Source organism: Chlamydotis macqueenii, chromosome 6 (genome assembly GCF_036417535.1).
Source record: "Chlamydotis macqueenii isolate bChlMac1 chromosome 6, bChlMac1.mat, whole genome shotgun sequence".
Lineage (NCBI taxonomy): Eukaryota > Metazoa > Chordata > Aves > Otidiformes > Otididae > Chlamydotis > Chlamydotis macqueenii.
Window position 1 is genome coordinate 4,752,629 of NC_141561.1, and position 16,527 is coordinate 4,769,155.

Consider the following 16,527-nt stretch of genomic DNA (forward strand, 5'->3'; position numbering starts at 1 on the left):
ACCAGAATACTGACTACCTTTTAAGCAGTATGTGATTTAGAATGTAATGAAATATCACTTTCTTTTTCTTTTTTTTTTTTTTATAAATAGGTTTTAAAGTGCTTTTAGCTGCACTTTAGCTTTTAGATTAAGAGATAAAACTGATGAAAGGGACACAACCTTCTGTCACAGGGCAGCACGGCATTTGGGAGGTGAGGTAGTTTAAAATACCATTTTTATCTTCATTTCTCTTAATCGGAATGACTGTATTTCTTTACTACATCCCATAAGGTACTTCATCTTTGCCCAGAAAGACTTTATCTTCCTCAAACGCTGAATATTCTGTGCTGTGAGACTTTGTGTCTCTGCGTTTCTGCCATGATATTGTGCTTAATCAAATCACAGCTATGGACATGAAAACCAAACTAAGTCTTGCTTTTAGATGCTTCAGGGTGTCAAACTTTGGACACCTTTGTTAAACCTGATTTTCAGAGAGCAAGCACTTAAAACTTCCTTCAAAACCGTGTCTTCTTAAAATTGCATAGCCAGCCTCTAAGTGCCGAACGGTCACCGCTGAAATCTCGCTAGCGTGCCCGGTCCTACCCCAGCAGATCAGCCCCCCAAACCGAGAGCCCTCCACTAAGGAATTTTTTTTTGTTGCTGCTCTTATTTAGCATGATTTGTTCACTGGGGCTCAGAGCAATGAAACCCAGTAAATAATACATTGAGCAAACAGAGAAGATAACAAAAGGAAATAGTTAAGGTACTATAATAATTTTAGCCATTCTTTTTTCAGGTCACTATAATCTGCCCAAAGATAACTAATTGTTCAAAGTAAACATTCCACTTCGACCACAAAAGGAATCCATTACACAAACATATAATTCACAGTCATTTTTAGTGGGTTGTAAACAGTTTGGAATGAGCATAAAATGGGACAAAAATCAAAGTGAGCATTTAGAAATGAAAAAGTGTTTGCTACAAAAGGTCAGTCCCTTTACTTGGCAAACTATGTAGAAAAGCCTGGGAAAATGTTGAACACACAAGCAGTAAGGGAATTTTAAAGCCAACAACCTCCCTGTTTCTTTAAACAGACATCGGAACCTATAACTGGATCCTGTCAAACAAACGACAGCAAAAAAACATAACAGCTGCTAAGAAGTAAAGTTGAAAGATAAAGTTTTCTAAGCTAAGAACCTTCTCAGAAGTGGACTAAAGGTCTTTCTTAAATCTTTAAGCAAGGTTATGGATCCCAGGGTGGCTTTTAGGCACGGAATCAAATATGTAATTTTGTGTATCATTCCTGTCAGAGCATCCTGTGCTCCAAGAAAAGCAACAGAAAACAATGTCTGCAATGTCCAGTTTAGAATGGAAACGGTACCTGTAATCATCAGCACTGCTGCTTGCAGGGTCATTTTTCAGGTCGTTTAGGCTGATGTGAGAACACGAACTTGGATTTGGGAATGGAGGAAGAAAATGAAGGACATTTCAAAAGAGAGATGAAAGTTAAATTATATTTCCCTGGAGCATTAGTACTGTATTTCTTTACAAAACCTAAACTACACTGGATACCCTCGATAGGTTTAGGATACTGAATGCTCGAGGTGTTCATTTACTCTGTCATTAGACACACAGACAAATGATCATCTCTGGAAAAGAGTTTAGTATCAGAGTGTTTTCACACGATAAAACATTGCTATAAGGAGTACTGGATGGCATTTTTTTTAAGTACAATGCAGACTGATTTATTTTTTTTTTAATGCGTTCTACTCATGCCTTTCACATATTTAAAAAAAAAACGCAAAAAAAAAAAAAAAAAAAAACAAACTAGCCAGGACTTTTAAAGGGTCATGGATAACAAAATAAATAGGTGACTCAAGAAATGACTGGAAATAATATCTGGCCTAGAAACACCAAAAAGCTTGCAATGGGCCCCACCCTTGGCAGGAGTGCACAGCATGTGAGTTATAGTACACTGGGAGGATCGTCCCCGACTTTTCTCGCTGCACTGCTCAGCTCAGGGTAGGGGGTACCTGTCCAAGAATTTCTGGGGACAAGAAAAAGCGTGGAATACAGACTATAGATATCCCCAGAAAAGCCTGAGGTACATCCAAGGTAGGCGTTGATGGCAAAGTAAAAAACTACATGTCAAAAACAAGGAATAAACTGCTCCATGAAAAACATTTCTTCCAAGCCCCTGAGAAAGTAAAGTAATCTTAGAAACCTTTATGTAGCCACCATATTTCTTCAATCTGATCATTGCATGGTTCAGAATTATTCTCTTATCATCACCGGGTCACATCACATACATGAGAGTTTTTTTTCTACTTAGGATATTGCATTTGCTACCAGGAGTGCAACACTCTTTGCTTAGATACTATTGACTTTGGTGGCACAGCTCTTTATAGCTAAGTAGTTGAGACAAGAAGTTCAGCAAAAATTGTGAATGAATAAATAGTACAGGAAGAATGAAGAAAAAAAACTGAGCTTGCTTAAAAAAAAAAAGTGACAATTGCCTTGTAAGTTTACAAGAACGAGCACGTTTTCATTGACTCTCTCTATTAAACTCCACTACCAGCTCTGCAAGATGGCTGAGCAAATGTAGAGAAACCCCTGATTCCCAGTCGTGTTTCAACAACTACAAAGAGCAAAAGAAGCTGAAAAAATGGAATTCACGCTCGAACAAGTGAGTCGTTGTCGGATGGATAAATATGCATTATGGTGTGAGAATTTCTAGACCAAACCCTATAAAGCACCTCTGTCCTGAAATGGTGAATAAGCAAACAGTAGCCTAGGGATAAGTGACCAAAATCTGATCTAAGTTGCAGCAAAATAATTTCAGAATAATTCCTTTGATTTCAATGTAGATATTCATTTAAAAATAGTGTAACTAAACAGGAAATCTTGCCAACAGTTAATGACATCCTCTACACTCCAAATCTGTGGGAGAATATGACTACAGTTGGCTATTGTACGTAACCTCATCTACACAGGAAAATGTACTAATTAACACGGTTTATTCAGACCACTGCTAGACCTTCATTCTGTGCACAGTGACAATATTTAAAGATCAGAAAAACATATAAAATCAATAGGTAAATAAAAATTAAAACCATGAGCCGATAAATAAGGGCACAACCACTCAGCAAAGTATGAAGGTTTTGTAAGTAACATTTAGGTTAGTCTCCTAAAGACTTTTTTTCCTAATAATCCCTTATCTTAAACGAAGCACGCAAGTAACATTTTTGGTACAATTACAGCATGTAGAGAATATATTTTCTAAATAAGAAAAAAAAAAAGCTTTTCTACAACAGCCAATATGCCAGCTGTACTGAGTATCTAGGCCATCTTACTAAGACTATGAAAGTAAACATACAGTTTTCATTAAATGTGCCTTTCCCATAATTGGTACATAAGTATTTCCCATGACTCTGCAGTTGAGTATCTTGGCTGGAGGCATATCTGGCCATTAAGAGGAGGGCTTCAGATCTGTTGAGTCTCAGCCATGCCGGGAGACTTGGCACCTCCACATACTGCTTCCTAATACCAACCCCGGTATAAAATGTCATCAGAAGCTTGCATAAACATTGGACTTAGCTTCACATAAATTACTGCTGTCCTGAGATAGTTTATGCCAGAACTTAGTAAAAACAACACTTTGAGTAAATAGAATGTGAGTAAATGCAAGCATCTTAATCCAAGAAAATAATAATAGAAAAACTGTATATCAAATATAAACTCATAAATACAGTGATAAAACGAAATTTTTATCTCATGCCATATGATTAGCTTTTATTTACATACTAGATTAACTAAAAAGGGGTAGACTTCTCTAAGTCACAGCAAGTTTGAAGGAAACACAAGAACAATAATGCAATACTCCGAAGGATGAACCCCTCTGAAGAAACAGTGATATTTTCATTTTCCAGTATGACCATTTCTCTGATAATCACACAGACAATAAACACCTAATTAGGTTTCTTGGATTTTTCTACTACAGTTCAGCAGTGCAGAGACCTCTGGCCTCACTTCTCCTCGAGGAGTGGTCAGATACCACAAAACATCTCTGAAATATCCAGCGCATCTTTTGAAGAACCTGTGCTAAGATCGTAACCAAACTGTCAATTAGACATGTTCTGCACGGTGTCGCATTTTTATAATCTAATCTCTGCCTCTCTGTCTCATGTTCTGAATTTCTCCTCACAATTCCTCCTCTATTAATAGTCATTTCACACATTTCTCCCCTTTCTTTGTCTCTTTCTTTATCCAGCCTCGAGCCTTCCTCCAAAAAACCAATGCTACTATCTCCCCCTACTGAACGATCTCCAGTTTGTTAGTCTCTGACTTCCTGCCAATCATTCTGGGAATAATAATATCCCAGTGCTCTCTTTGCTGTATAATTAAAGCATGAATTTCCCAGAGTTTGAAACTCCAGGGTAGTTTTATTGCACCTTTCACTATAAAACCAGGTAACAATGATGGAATTAAAATAGCTTTTTCCTTTGTGGTTAACGGTCTAAGTATCTTTTTATTTTTCATTGGTTCTCGTGTTCTGAGACTCCAGTATATGGCAGTGACAATGGGTTCACCCAGTCTTATTCTGAAAATAAATTTTCTGTCTTTTGCAAGATATATGTTTCCCCAGATCCCTGGAACAAGTTGTAAACTTGTAACAGATGGTGATGAAGCCTCACATTTTTATACAATACATTTTAAGATTCTGCATCTACCGCGTGTACCTTCCAAAGAAAATGACCTTCAATGAGAGAAGATACACTCTGAAGAAAGGGAGGCAGGCAACGGTGTTAAGCACATCTTTTTATACCGTGAAAATCCTTCTTATTAAATTAATCAAAACCTTTAATGAGGATGAATACTCACTCCAGTATTCTTAAAATATTATGGCTTTTTGAAATAACTATAAAAATTAGACACCTGCACACATTAAAAAAATATGGTAACACTAGAACAACATTTATTTTGGTTAAATACAATTCAGGACTTAGGAAAAAGTATTGGCATTATGCTCACTGGAGACTTCAGAATGAAAGTTACTGACATTTTATTGATGTTTGGTGTTTGCTTACCCAGAGAAAGACTAAAATAACAACATGTCAAACAAAATATAGGGAATAATCAGCATTAATGGGTTCTATTAGGGTCTTATTGTATAAAGAAAATGAAGATACAGAAGTGATATAGTTCAGTCCATAACTATACTATAAATTGAACTGCCTACCTACCCTGGCAATTGGAATAGAGTTACAATGTTAAAGTTTTGATTACTAATAGAGAATAAAAAATATTTTTAAATATTAAGGTACTCACCTCTTTTTTCAACAGCTTTTATACACAATCTTACAAACTGGGGGACTGTAGATTTCTCATGCTCACAAACCAAATGCAAATGGGAGCCAAAAATCTGATCTACATTTGGAAAAAAAAAAGAGGAAAGTATATTAAAATGTATTATTGGTATGGGATTTTTTTTCTCTTCCAAGCTTTCATGTTAATTAAAAACTCAGTTATCGAAGATGGACAAACAAAGTCAGAAACAAATCCTTTCTGAGTCCTAGTGGTTGTTGGCATCTGCCACAGAACCAAACCTCTCAACACCTGCTGCCCATAGCCCTCCGATACGTCGTCCCGGCTCAAGTTTAGACTGCCATTCAGACTTTGACCTTTGTAAGACTTTGAAACTGCGAACTCTGGAGTTTGCTTGGAGCTGCCGTAAAAAAGTGAAGGCCACTCTAGAGATGCAGCTCCATATCTTGTTAAACCCAAAATCCTGCATAATATTAACTGTCGGTCCAACCTTGTTGGGTAGCCTGTCTCTCCCGTGCATAAGGAGTTTCACTCTTGCCGTAGAGTACCGTAGGGATGCAAGAGCTTCATTACTTTGCATTGTTAGGACTTAGTATGATTTCATCTTGACAAAAGGGGTGTTTTTTTGGTCCCCAAATCAGCTGTTTAAAAAACAGAATGTACTAGGTGTCTTTTGAGGAGGATTGCAGCTCACGCCAAGTTTAACTTGGGTTTTGTGTTATTTCTTTGATGAATAATCATTTAAGTAGGTAATGCTACCTTCAAAAAGTGTTCATGATTTTAAAGTTTTGAGTAACTTTGAATGTTGATCTTAAACCATATTTGTATAAGCAGGTTAAACTCCTCAGAGAATTAGTTTCCTCCACTTCATTTCCACTCTATATGTTTGAGAAATTATGAAAAGAACAATCGGTAATGGGGATGTTGTCAGCTAGAATTAAAATGAATCAAACAGATGAAAGAAACTGCTCAATAGGAGCCAGTTAAATGCTCAAACAATACGAGCGTATTATCATCATTTATGCAAAGAGACAGTCTCCGTATAGCTTTTCAACAGAGCACTACATTTTGGAACTTGACATAGAGGCTTTGAAAATTTTTGTATAGATAGCTAAGGGGTGCTAGCACAAGCTCGGACTCGGTAGAGCAAACCCAACAAGCACGCTTTCTTGCAGAGCAGCAAGAGCTCCTGCTGTCCTCTACAGCTCCCACGGCACTGGAGATGTCCTCCATAGTCAGTCCCACCACCTTCCACCACAGTCAGTTTGAGGGCTTCTTCCTCCAAGCAGCGCACCTTTTTCTCACGAATGGGCGAAGATTCATTTGTTTATTTTCTACTTTGCAAGGAGCTTCGCTCTCCTATCATTAATCACTACTATTTCTTACTAAGCTTGGGTTTCAAGAGCAACTTGATTGTCTTTTCTTTCCTAATACCCTAGAGTAGGGAACAACCAGGAGAAGAAGGTGAGGCTTACGGGCTGGTTTGGACTTCCTCATATGTATCAGGGAAGTTTATTCCACCACCTCCCAATGCATACAATCTGCATTCTGGCAGAGTACGTCAAAGACTGAATTGAAGTTAGTCGGAGTTTCGGCTGCAGAAGGGATGGAGGACTGGGTTCACAGAGCTACACTGAGGAAGGTTGTGTGCATGTGTGGTGTTAAGCATTAGCGAACAGTCTGTTACATGTTTTGGGGTTATGTTTCTGACAAAGCACAGTCTGGTTACATTTTCTTCATAAAACATTTATAGCTGCCTTCAGTGGTAATTATATATACAGAGATTTATGATTAAAATGTACTAGCACTTCCTCTTTTGACATCTTAATTGTTTTTTAAGATTTTAGCAAAGACCTGTCAAATTCTTTGCTTAACACGGAGTGGTCTCCAATGTAAATTATGTTAAAAAGAAGTAAGAATGTATCTTATTTAGTGGCCAAAGACACTTGCAAACAATTTCAGAAGCAAAACAGGCAAAGAACTGTGCTGTGTTTAGATGGCAATACATAAATAACTGAAACAAAACTAATGCAGCAGCTTCTTTTCTCACTATAACCACTTTATAACCAACTTCCAGGATTATTTCGCTGTTACTCGTTCAATCCCTGCTAGGAATATAGAATATTTGGTATTCCTGGGAAGAAATTTTTAAAAGGTTGAAAACTGTTACAAAATTCTCACTTAGTCCACTACTTCTTTTCTGGATGCAGATTCTGTATCTCCTCCAGCAAAATGTTTAACCTCTGTTTCTGTACCTTTCAGTACACGGGTATAGTCACATTCTATACTCTGGAATCAAGCTTTGAAACACCTCTTCTTTAGAAAATAGGCACTCAGGATTTTTGTCTTGAATAGAAGGGGCAGCAAATCAGCCGTAATTGTTGCTGAGCATCAAAAGAGTCTAGGGTAAAACAATGACACAGAACAGCTTTGGATTTTTTTTTTTTCCCCTTCTAGAAATTCAAGAGTATTTATAAGTAAATCATCTCGTGAGTCATCCAAATACTCTGAATTCTGGGTACTCCTGAACCGCAAACTCTGTGGCTCTTTCTAGTCAATTGATTTTTTGACCTATCTGTTTCTGTACATAAACACAGGAATGGCAGTAGTTACACTGCCATATTTACACTCTTAGAGGTCACAGGGATAGTTGAGGAAAAATTAGTTAAGATTTGGTTGTGCAGGGTTTTGAAAACAAGGAATTATAGGAATGACTAATTACTAACTTTTGTAAACTAGATTTATCTGTAAGAAAGATTAAATTACTATTTTCTTATTCTTTTATAGGTGCATGTATATATATAAAAATTAATTTAAGGGGAAACTATCCAGAACATTTTATTAAAATACAAGAACTGCTCCCAGAGGGATAAAGGAAGCAAATAAAGGCCTTTGTTTGATTTATTTATGATAAGGCCCTTCAAAACTTCATTTTTTATGATTTAAAAATAAAAGATGTACACAACACTCCTAACCTCCTGTTATGACAGTTTATGTTTCCTATCCAGCTTATTTAACTCAAATGCCTGGGAAATAGACACAATTACCACCTTATGGAATGCTACTTAACTTTAAATGCTCCCCTCTGAATAGAAATCCACTTTATCTTCTCAGAGTTATTCCAGTTTCTCAGGAATTATTTCCTCTATAGGCTCCTGAAATGCTCTTATTTCATCATTTAAAAATTTAAACCAACAATTGTTCAGAAATATCTTTTATTAGAACAAAGGCAATTCCCATACAGTGGATTCTGTTCACAAGAGCTTGTACAAAGGAGCTGCATACTATGCCCATATACAGCTTTAATCATTCACTCTTTCAGCTGTTATCAATTTAAAACCAATGAAACTCCCACACTGAGTCCATTTGAGCAGTCAATTTTAATATCTTGGGGCATCTGTAGTTATTCTGAATTGGCTGCAAAAGCAGAACTAACAAGTTAAGCTCTAACCATAAGTCTACATCAGGCTGGTAAACCATACATCAAACACAGACAGTTAGTCAATACCATAGTATGAAAAACCAACAAGCATTTTTAAGAAGAGCAATAGATTCATAATATGTTTGGTGGTATGGTTTACATTACACATCCCTGATATCTGCGCATGAAACTTTCTGTTTAAGATGGTGGGGTGTGTGACAGCTTTGCACATGGATATAAAACGAGACACCAGAAGAGGAGGGGATGGACATTTGCAAGTTGTATAATATAAAATGATGATTACAGCTGCAATGAATTGCTTGTTCTGGGGAGCTTCAAGTTTTCCCTGATCCTGACAGAACTACTTTTTTTTTTTTAAGTAGCTCTTACAGGCTGCATTAAAGCCACTAATTCTGAGCTGCAGAAATCTAGCCTATGGGAGACAATACTTCTGGAAAAAAAAAAAACAATTAAAACAAAATCACTAAAGCCACATCCTCACTGAGAATGTCATTGTTTAACTGTTTTTGGTGTACATGGATGAGATGTGGCCACACTTGGAAGGAACTCATACTTCAGTGTTTTTTATTAAAAAAACAGGACAGGGCATGGCTAATATTCCCATTTCTTAGGGAGAAGCTCAAATTCCGACATGAGAGGAGAAGGTACAATGGTGTTACGCCCAAGTTTTTAGAAACATTAATTATGTCTATTTAACTCAGTGCCTTCCAGGAGCAGAGTTAACTCTGCTACATCTGGATTTTAACTGCTGGACTACCAGCGCTTTGTATCAACATCTAAGGAGTTTGTTTTCTTTGTATGTGTTTGAATGCTGGTAGTGAAAAGGGGGAAAGAGAACAAAAAGTCAAAATAATAGAGGAATGTACAGAGAGGGACAGAACGGTAAGCACCACAGTGGTGAAGTTTGTGGAGTGGGAAGGCACGTGGTTGGAAAGGGCCGTGTTCTGAAAAGTGACCACTTTGAGCTGCTCAATCTGTAGAGTCAGACATATAAAGTCAGACATTAAAATGATGCTGATCCCAGACTGAGGCTCCAAATAATGCCACAACGCTTTTAGAATAAGTGGGCCAGGTCCTCAGCTGACTGAAGTCAGCGAGGTTGTCAAAGGAGCTCCCCTGATTTATGGTAGCTGGGAATCTTGCCAATCCTTTTAACTTGGAGATTTACTGTATATCGTTGATCTGTAGTGGTCATCAATTTAAAAAAAAAAAATTACATTTGTGAACAGTTACTATTAAGTGGCATATGAGCTACCAGATTTGCTTCACATTCTCAGAAAAAGGGAAAACAGAGAGTACCACAGACACTGGTCTCTTTCAAGAAGTGATGGTGGTTTCCTGGGAACAAGAGCTCATTTGAAATCAAAGAGAGTGAGTCTGTTGTACTCCTCCAAACAAGTCTCCAAAAATGAGATATTTAAAAATTATCTGAATTATTTCTGACCATCATGTCAAAGGGAAAAATCACTTTGCCCAGCATTTGGCCAAGTACAGGGTTTGGGAAAGGTACTTCCAAAAGTCCATGTAGTGGTTAAAGAAAGAAAGAAATACCCTTGGACCCACTGTCCCTGCAAGTCAAACAAAACATTTCCTAACTTTCCCTAAGCTATTATGGGCACCCCATTACCAGCGAAATTCCTGCATAATCCAGAAGAACTACAGAACACGCCAGAGGTAGGTCTTAATCTACACTTTTGGACTTCGCATGAGCGTTATACTCATTACACTGAACTACTCCAAGGTCCATTGAGATATATGAGACAATACAGACTTATCCCCTGTCTGGAAGTAAAATGGTTGGTGACCTCTGCGCTGCTGTCTGCACAACCACCAGCATATGCTGAGCCCTGTTCTACAGGCTATCAAGCCAAATCACAGCTAGTTCCTTTCACTAGTAATTGAGTGGCTTTTATTTTCATCTTGAAACAGTTGTAACCGTTCCAATTTTTATGCTGTTTTGGGTTTTGCCTTAACTTAATTTACGAAACAAATTCAGTGAAGTTCCTTCAGTGTCTAGCTTACAGGGAAAAAAAAAAAAAAACCCAACAAAACAAACCTTCAAAAAAATAGATTAATTCCTTGTCAACTGCATTTTCCTAATTTCTCACAGTGTCATTGATGTTAAGTGTTACTCATGCATTTTTACCGTTTACGGAAAGTGTATTTTGTTATAGACTATTACCAGCACAACCACCATAACTTTAAAAGCATGGTTCCACAGAAGCTTTTTTATTTTTTTTCTGTGCATGTGTGTGGACTAGAAAGGCTCAGAAATCAGGAAGTTAGCAGGCCAATATCAAGTTGAAGGTTGGCAATTTGTTTTGGGTAATATTAAATCATGACAAAGCCCAAACATAAAGAGCAAAGTTCAATTATAGACTATAAAGTAGTTTTAAAAGAGATTTATATATTATTTTTCTAGCGTATTAGTGCAGATTCTGTAAATTCTGAGAATATTTCAATTCCAAGGAACTGAGGACCCCTGCCCCAGCATATAAATTTGAACACAGTTATTCTCGAAATAACACTGTTAAAATGGCTGACATGGAACATGTCTTTTATTGACTTTTTCTAGGTTTGTGTGCATGTGTGGATACCTATGCACATATATATGTGTGTATAGACACATATATGTTACATAAAAATACTGTATTACATGTCATCGCAAAAGTTATTAAAAATGCTTCTAGGCCAAAGATATTTTGTGTAAGCATGAGTGAGACGGAATGAGAAGGACTGACGATCCTCATTAGAACTCTCACTGGAGCATGGAAAGCCCCAGTGACCAGCCCATCACAATAAATGGAGCCAACATGCTGTTCCCACTCTGGCTTCTTTTATACAAAGGACTAGAAAGCAAATGGGACAGCGATGACAAAAATAACTTTTTGTCATGTAAAGCGTTGGCACATCTTCACTTTCAGATCAACATTCAACTAACATTTACACTTTGGTCTGCTACCTTCCTTTGTCTGATTATTTTCCTCCTACTTCTTATTCTTCTCATTTGTTAACTACCTACTTTATTTACTACATGAATATTTGCTACATCCTACATAAACAAAGTTTTGGTAAGAGTTAAGTGACAATCACATAATTTCTAGATTTTCTGATAACAGTGCTGGCAGAACAAAGTACCCCAGGAGATCAAACTGCTATTTAATTTCGAAGTCTGTATTCCCAAATTTGGTTAATGCAGAGAAATGTGTCGAGTCTTCTGGCCAAGTGTGTACACATCAGTGACTAACAGAGCACAGAACTGCATTTAAGTGAACTTACCACCTCAAAATGTATTTACTCATGACTATAATTTACGTGTTAAATTTATTGGAGTTTTGGTTCCAATGTGACACAGAATGTAAAAAATCAATATAGATTTGAGAGCTTTATAGTGCCCCTGGCAAATATGAATAGCACTTGATGAAAAGTGAAGGTTTTCCCAGCACCTACAGTGCCACTGCTTTGGAGTAATTAACACCACACGCTTCACAGATATTTATATCAATTCTTCTCTAGCACACAGAACAGCTCTTTGTCAGAAATTTGGTACCGAGATGTCCTGCAAGGCTTTAGACACACTTTTATTACGAGCCCCTATTTTAAAGGATTTACAATTCTGACAGAAATATTTCCCTAAGGGATAAAAGTTAGCATGCATGTTCTCAGAGCTGGAGGAATTTTTTCTTGTAAAAATTGGTTAACATTTTTTCCCTTAAGAAATGAGCCAAATAAATAGTTTTGAGATGTTTCTGCAACCATTTGAGTCACCTTTAGAAAAATAAATAGATGCATCTTATAATACAAAATTTGGCAAGCTTTTCATTTTTAATCTGGACGGTTGCATTTGCTGATTTAAAAATATTCTAATGTGAGCCTAAAAATTAACATTTAAAAGTGGTCTCTGTATAAGCAGTGCAACTGCATTTTCATAACATTTTAACAGATTAAGGGATAAACTCTGGTGAAGACAATGAAGGAACCTTATCAAATAAGCGTTTCACATAGACTTACCGTAGATTGGAATAAAGCCGTGCTAACGAATCCTGCCTCATTTGCACGGCCAAAACCTAATCCTAATGAAACTTCATGGTAAATAACTAACATGTTTTCTTCATAGTAACATTGGTTTGGTGATAAAACCGTGCCGGGTACCAATTTTGAGTTGCTGTGTCACAAATCATGCATCTTCCTTATCCATGGAAGAGTATCCCAGGTAAAACCAAACTATGTTTGTGCAGCAAGAGCTTAATGCAACTGTAACCAAAACCAAATGTGTCTGGCTTTCCTAGAGAGATATATTAGAGGATAGATTTGAGTTATGCTAATGAATCTGGATTTGTTAGCAGGGATCACATCTGATCCCTATGTAACACCACAGGAGATTCATCAGCCACACTTTATTAAACTAAAAAAAAAAAACCCTCTTAAATTCAGAAATTAAAAGACTATAAATCACTACTCTATTACTGTAATAACTGAAACAAACTAATATAATGCATTCAAATCCCACCCTCAACCCACAGAGTACTTCAAAGAGGCAGAACCCTCCAATGTGTTGAAATCACACACAAATATGTAAGGACAGAGCTGGAAAGTTTGGTGTGAGAGTGTGTGCACACCTCACACACATATATTTATGCATAAATTACATTTTTTTTCAAGTTTCTCTGGCAGTTAGAAGCAGAAGCCCATCACTAAGGCACATGATGGTTTCATATAATGAAGATTTCCTTACAGTGAGCAGCACTGCACTGAACATTTGTGCATGTGTCTAAAACATAAGAACTTAATTCACAAAATCTTCTCCTCCTCTTCAGACATGGGCCCAGCTGGCGTTTAACTCTTGTGGCTGCTTTAGCTTTTGCTGACTGGGGTCAATCTCTTGGCTCAGGACAGACAAGTTTAATACACACTAGCAACACCCCTTGCCATTTTTGACACACCACTGGAAAACTTGCGCTCCAGAGATTGACAGGGGCTTGCTGGCAAAATGCCTCTTTCCAGTCAATTTGCATGTGCAGTTGTGGGTTTCACACATCATAATTTGGGAGTGCGTAAATTTTTAAAGCATTATTCCAGACAATATTTAAAAACGTGGCTTTGCTTGATTTTTAGTGGCCAGAATGCTTCTGCCTTCGAACTGACGGCCAGCTTCTTAGCAAAACACTTACTCCTTGGATAAACTAACAAAGATGTCTTTTCAAAGAAACAATTTTTTAAAGATATGTGAGAGCGATGGCTGACCAACTTAGCAAGAAATTGGAGGAGGAAAAAGTCACGGATTCAAAGCATTTCTTATTCACTGGCACATATTTTAAATTGTTAAAAATGTACTTTGTTGGCGAGTTAGAGAAATAATCAGAGAACACAGCAGAAACTATTCCAGCCTACCCTAGAAAACAGATTAGTCAGCACAGCATCTGAAGTTCCTATTCTAAAGTACAAAATTATATCAATATTCTTCTCTTACAAAGAAATTGAGTTGTGCAGCATGTTGATTTGCAATGTGCATGGTGAGTGCCTGTGTTAAGTAGAGGGGCTTCTACCACATGCACACCAAACCAGAAAAACTGAAGCAGTAGTCAGGTAGCACAGAGATAGATGTAACCAGACATTGATTTTTGCTTTACAGCCCAGCAGTGTAAATTTTATGAGATACAGCAACAAAACCATATCTAAGGAGTATTTGTCCGATGCACTTACTCATTTAACTGAGAATGAAAAATTAATTTGTGAACTTCTACTTTTTAATACAAAATATATATATAAGACTGAACACACCTTTAATAAGTCCCTTTTCTTGCAATGTTTTCAAGGAGGGTCTTCGGGAGATGAACTTCTTTAATCTGCTTTTAACTCGGTTTCTGTCATTTGTGTCAGAGGCACTGTAGTTCAGCCTGAAAACTAAAGGAAATTAGAAGAAAAACCTTCAGTGAAATGACATTTTGAAACTAATAGCAGTTTGCCCCAACATCCTTAGAAAATAATGGCCATAGCCACCCTAGTAAAATCATGCGGTAGGTCAGCAGCGTAGCTGGTTGGATGGCAGAAAACATCTGATTAATACTTTTGTGAATAAACATGATGAGTTCACTCTGCTGGTTATTCACAGAGTTGTATTATTTATTGCCTATAAGCATTTGGATGGCAACCAGTTTCCTCATGAAATGTTCACGAGTCCAAGAAGTTTCACATGGATGGTTTTTCAGCTCAAACTCTGGACTCAAAGTGTGCTGTGCACTATTAGCTGTGTACTACTTGTTACGAGAAAGGACGGATGGTTACACCACTAGTGAAGGACTGAATTCTTTTGCCAAGATGGATTAAGCGTTATACATATATTTAATGCAGTTATAGAAAACATGGCTACATGCCATGAAACGTGTGCAAGATGCATTAATTTATGGAAAGAGAAGTATTCCCATCCTAATGATTATATTTTATTATATTTAGGCATTTACCAAACTGAGAAACATTTTGAGCTCGATTTATTCCTGCTCTGTGTCAAAAAGACATAGAACCCAGCTGCAGAAAATCCCCCGGAGGAAGGTTCAAAGGCATAAATTTAACTTCTTCTCTGCTGAGGTGCTTACAGGTCACCATCATAGCTATCAAAATAGGCAGTATTAGTAGGAAGCAGAAATTCAGTACTCGAGGCTGGATGCTCCAGAAGCAGCACTGATGCCATCAGAAGATCTTCTCCAAAGGTTTCTCTGGAAAAGCAGATTTTTAAAGTTTTCTAACAAACCATCTGAACCTCACCACCCTTGAATAACCCTTATCCTGTGTCCCGGGCTCTCTCACCCCACCCATTTGCCCAAAGGCTGAGAAGGAAAATGGGGCAGCCAGAGGTGTACAGCCTTCCCTGACAAGGACCTCCACTTGCAAGAGGGGTCGCTTCCGCTTTCTGAGGAAAGAATAGCTTTCCATCTTCTCTTGAAAAATAAATCATAATAATTAAATAAATAAATTGGCCCATCAAAGCATAGTATTCTCCGTTAGCTGAACTTGCAGGTCCATTGTCCCTTTGACAGAATTTCTAAATAGTACCCCGGATAGTTTAGCTGTGGTTACAGAAATGCCCCTGATCTCCCATCTGGATTGAATCTCCCCTATAATGCATTGATCTTCCTATAAAGGATCCAAAGGAAGAGAAAGAGCAAAAAGAAAATTATGATCAATATCATTGGGCTATTTTGTAGCAAGAAGTTTTGCACAAATTATAAACAGAACCAGAATATTTAAAGGTGCACAATTATAAAACAATGGCAAGCTAAAACAACTGGTTAAGCAACTGTAACAACCCTGGAATATTGTGGTTTACATTACAAATCGGATTTTAACAGCCAAACTTATAAAATGGTTTACGCTTTGCTGTTGTCAAGGGAGAAAAACTTGCCAAATTGTTCATTTTAAGTAAATAGAACATAGCCAATTAAGGAAAGCAATATTTAAACACATGCCTACGATGATCAGAGCATAGTTTGCTTCTGATTTCACTACTGATTTTAACAGAACTCCATTTTCCCACAGCACTAAAATGACCCCACACATACTTCCACAAACTAGTAATCGCATAGGACAAATAAAAGGACACTTTACTGGAAAATACACAGCTTGGTACAATAATCCATCACTTATGAAAAATAGAATTCACATTTTTTTTAATGGTAGCATTCTTGGAGTGATGTATCATAGAATATAAAGATTAGCATTCAATTGATGGTTGGTGCTTTTTTAACATTATAGTGGAGGACTTTTTGTTCGAAATTGAGCAATCC

General features: G+C 37.2%; 1 protein-coding gene across 5 annotated transcripts in view; it reads right to left on the minus strand.

The window, feature by feature from the left end:
- ARHGAP15 (Rho GTPase activating protein 15) overlaps positions 1-16,527 on the minus strand; it is a 327,658-nt gene that overhangs the window by 123,569 nt on the left and 187,562 nt on the right. For all 5 annotated transcript variants that reach the window (XM_086750894.1, XM_086750893.1, XM_086750896.1 and 2 more), the window contains 2 exons: positions 14,528-14,650; positions 5,308-5,406 (listed from right to left, as the gene is read on the minus strand). In XM_086750894.1, coding sequence (XP_086607020.1) covers positions 5,308-5,406; positions 14,528-14,650 — 222 coding nt within the window. The remainder of the gene's footprint in view (positions 1-5,307; positions 5,407-14,527; positions 14,651-16,527) is intronic.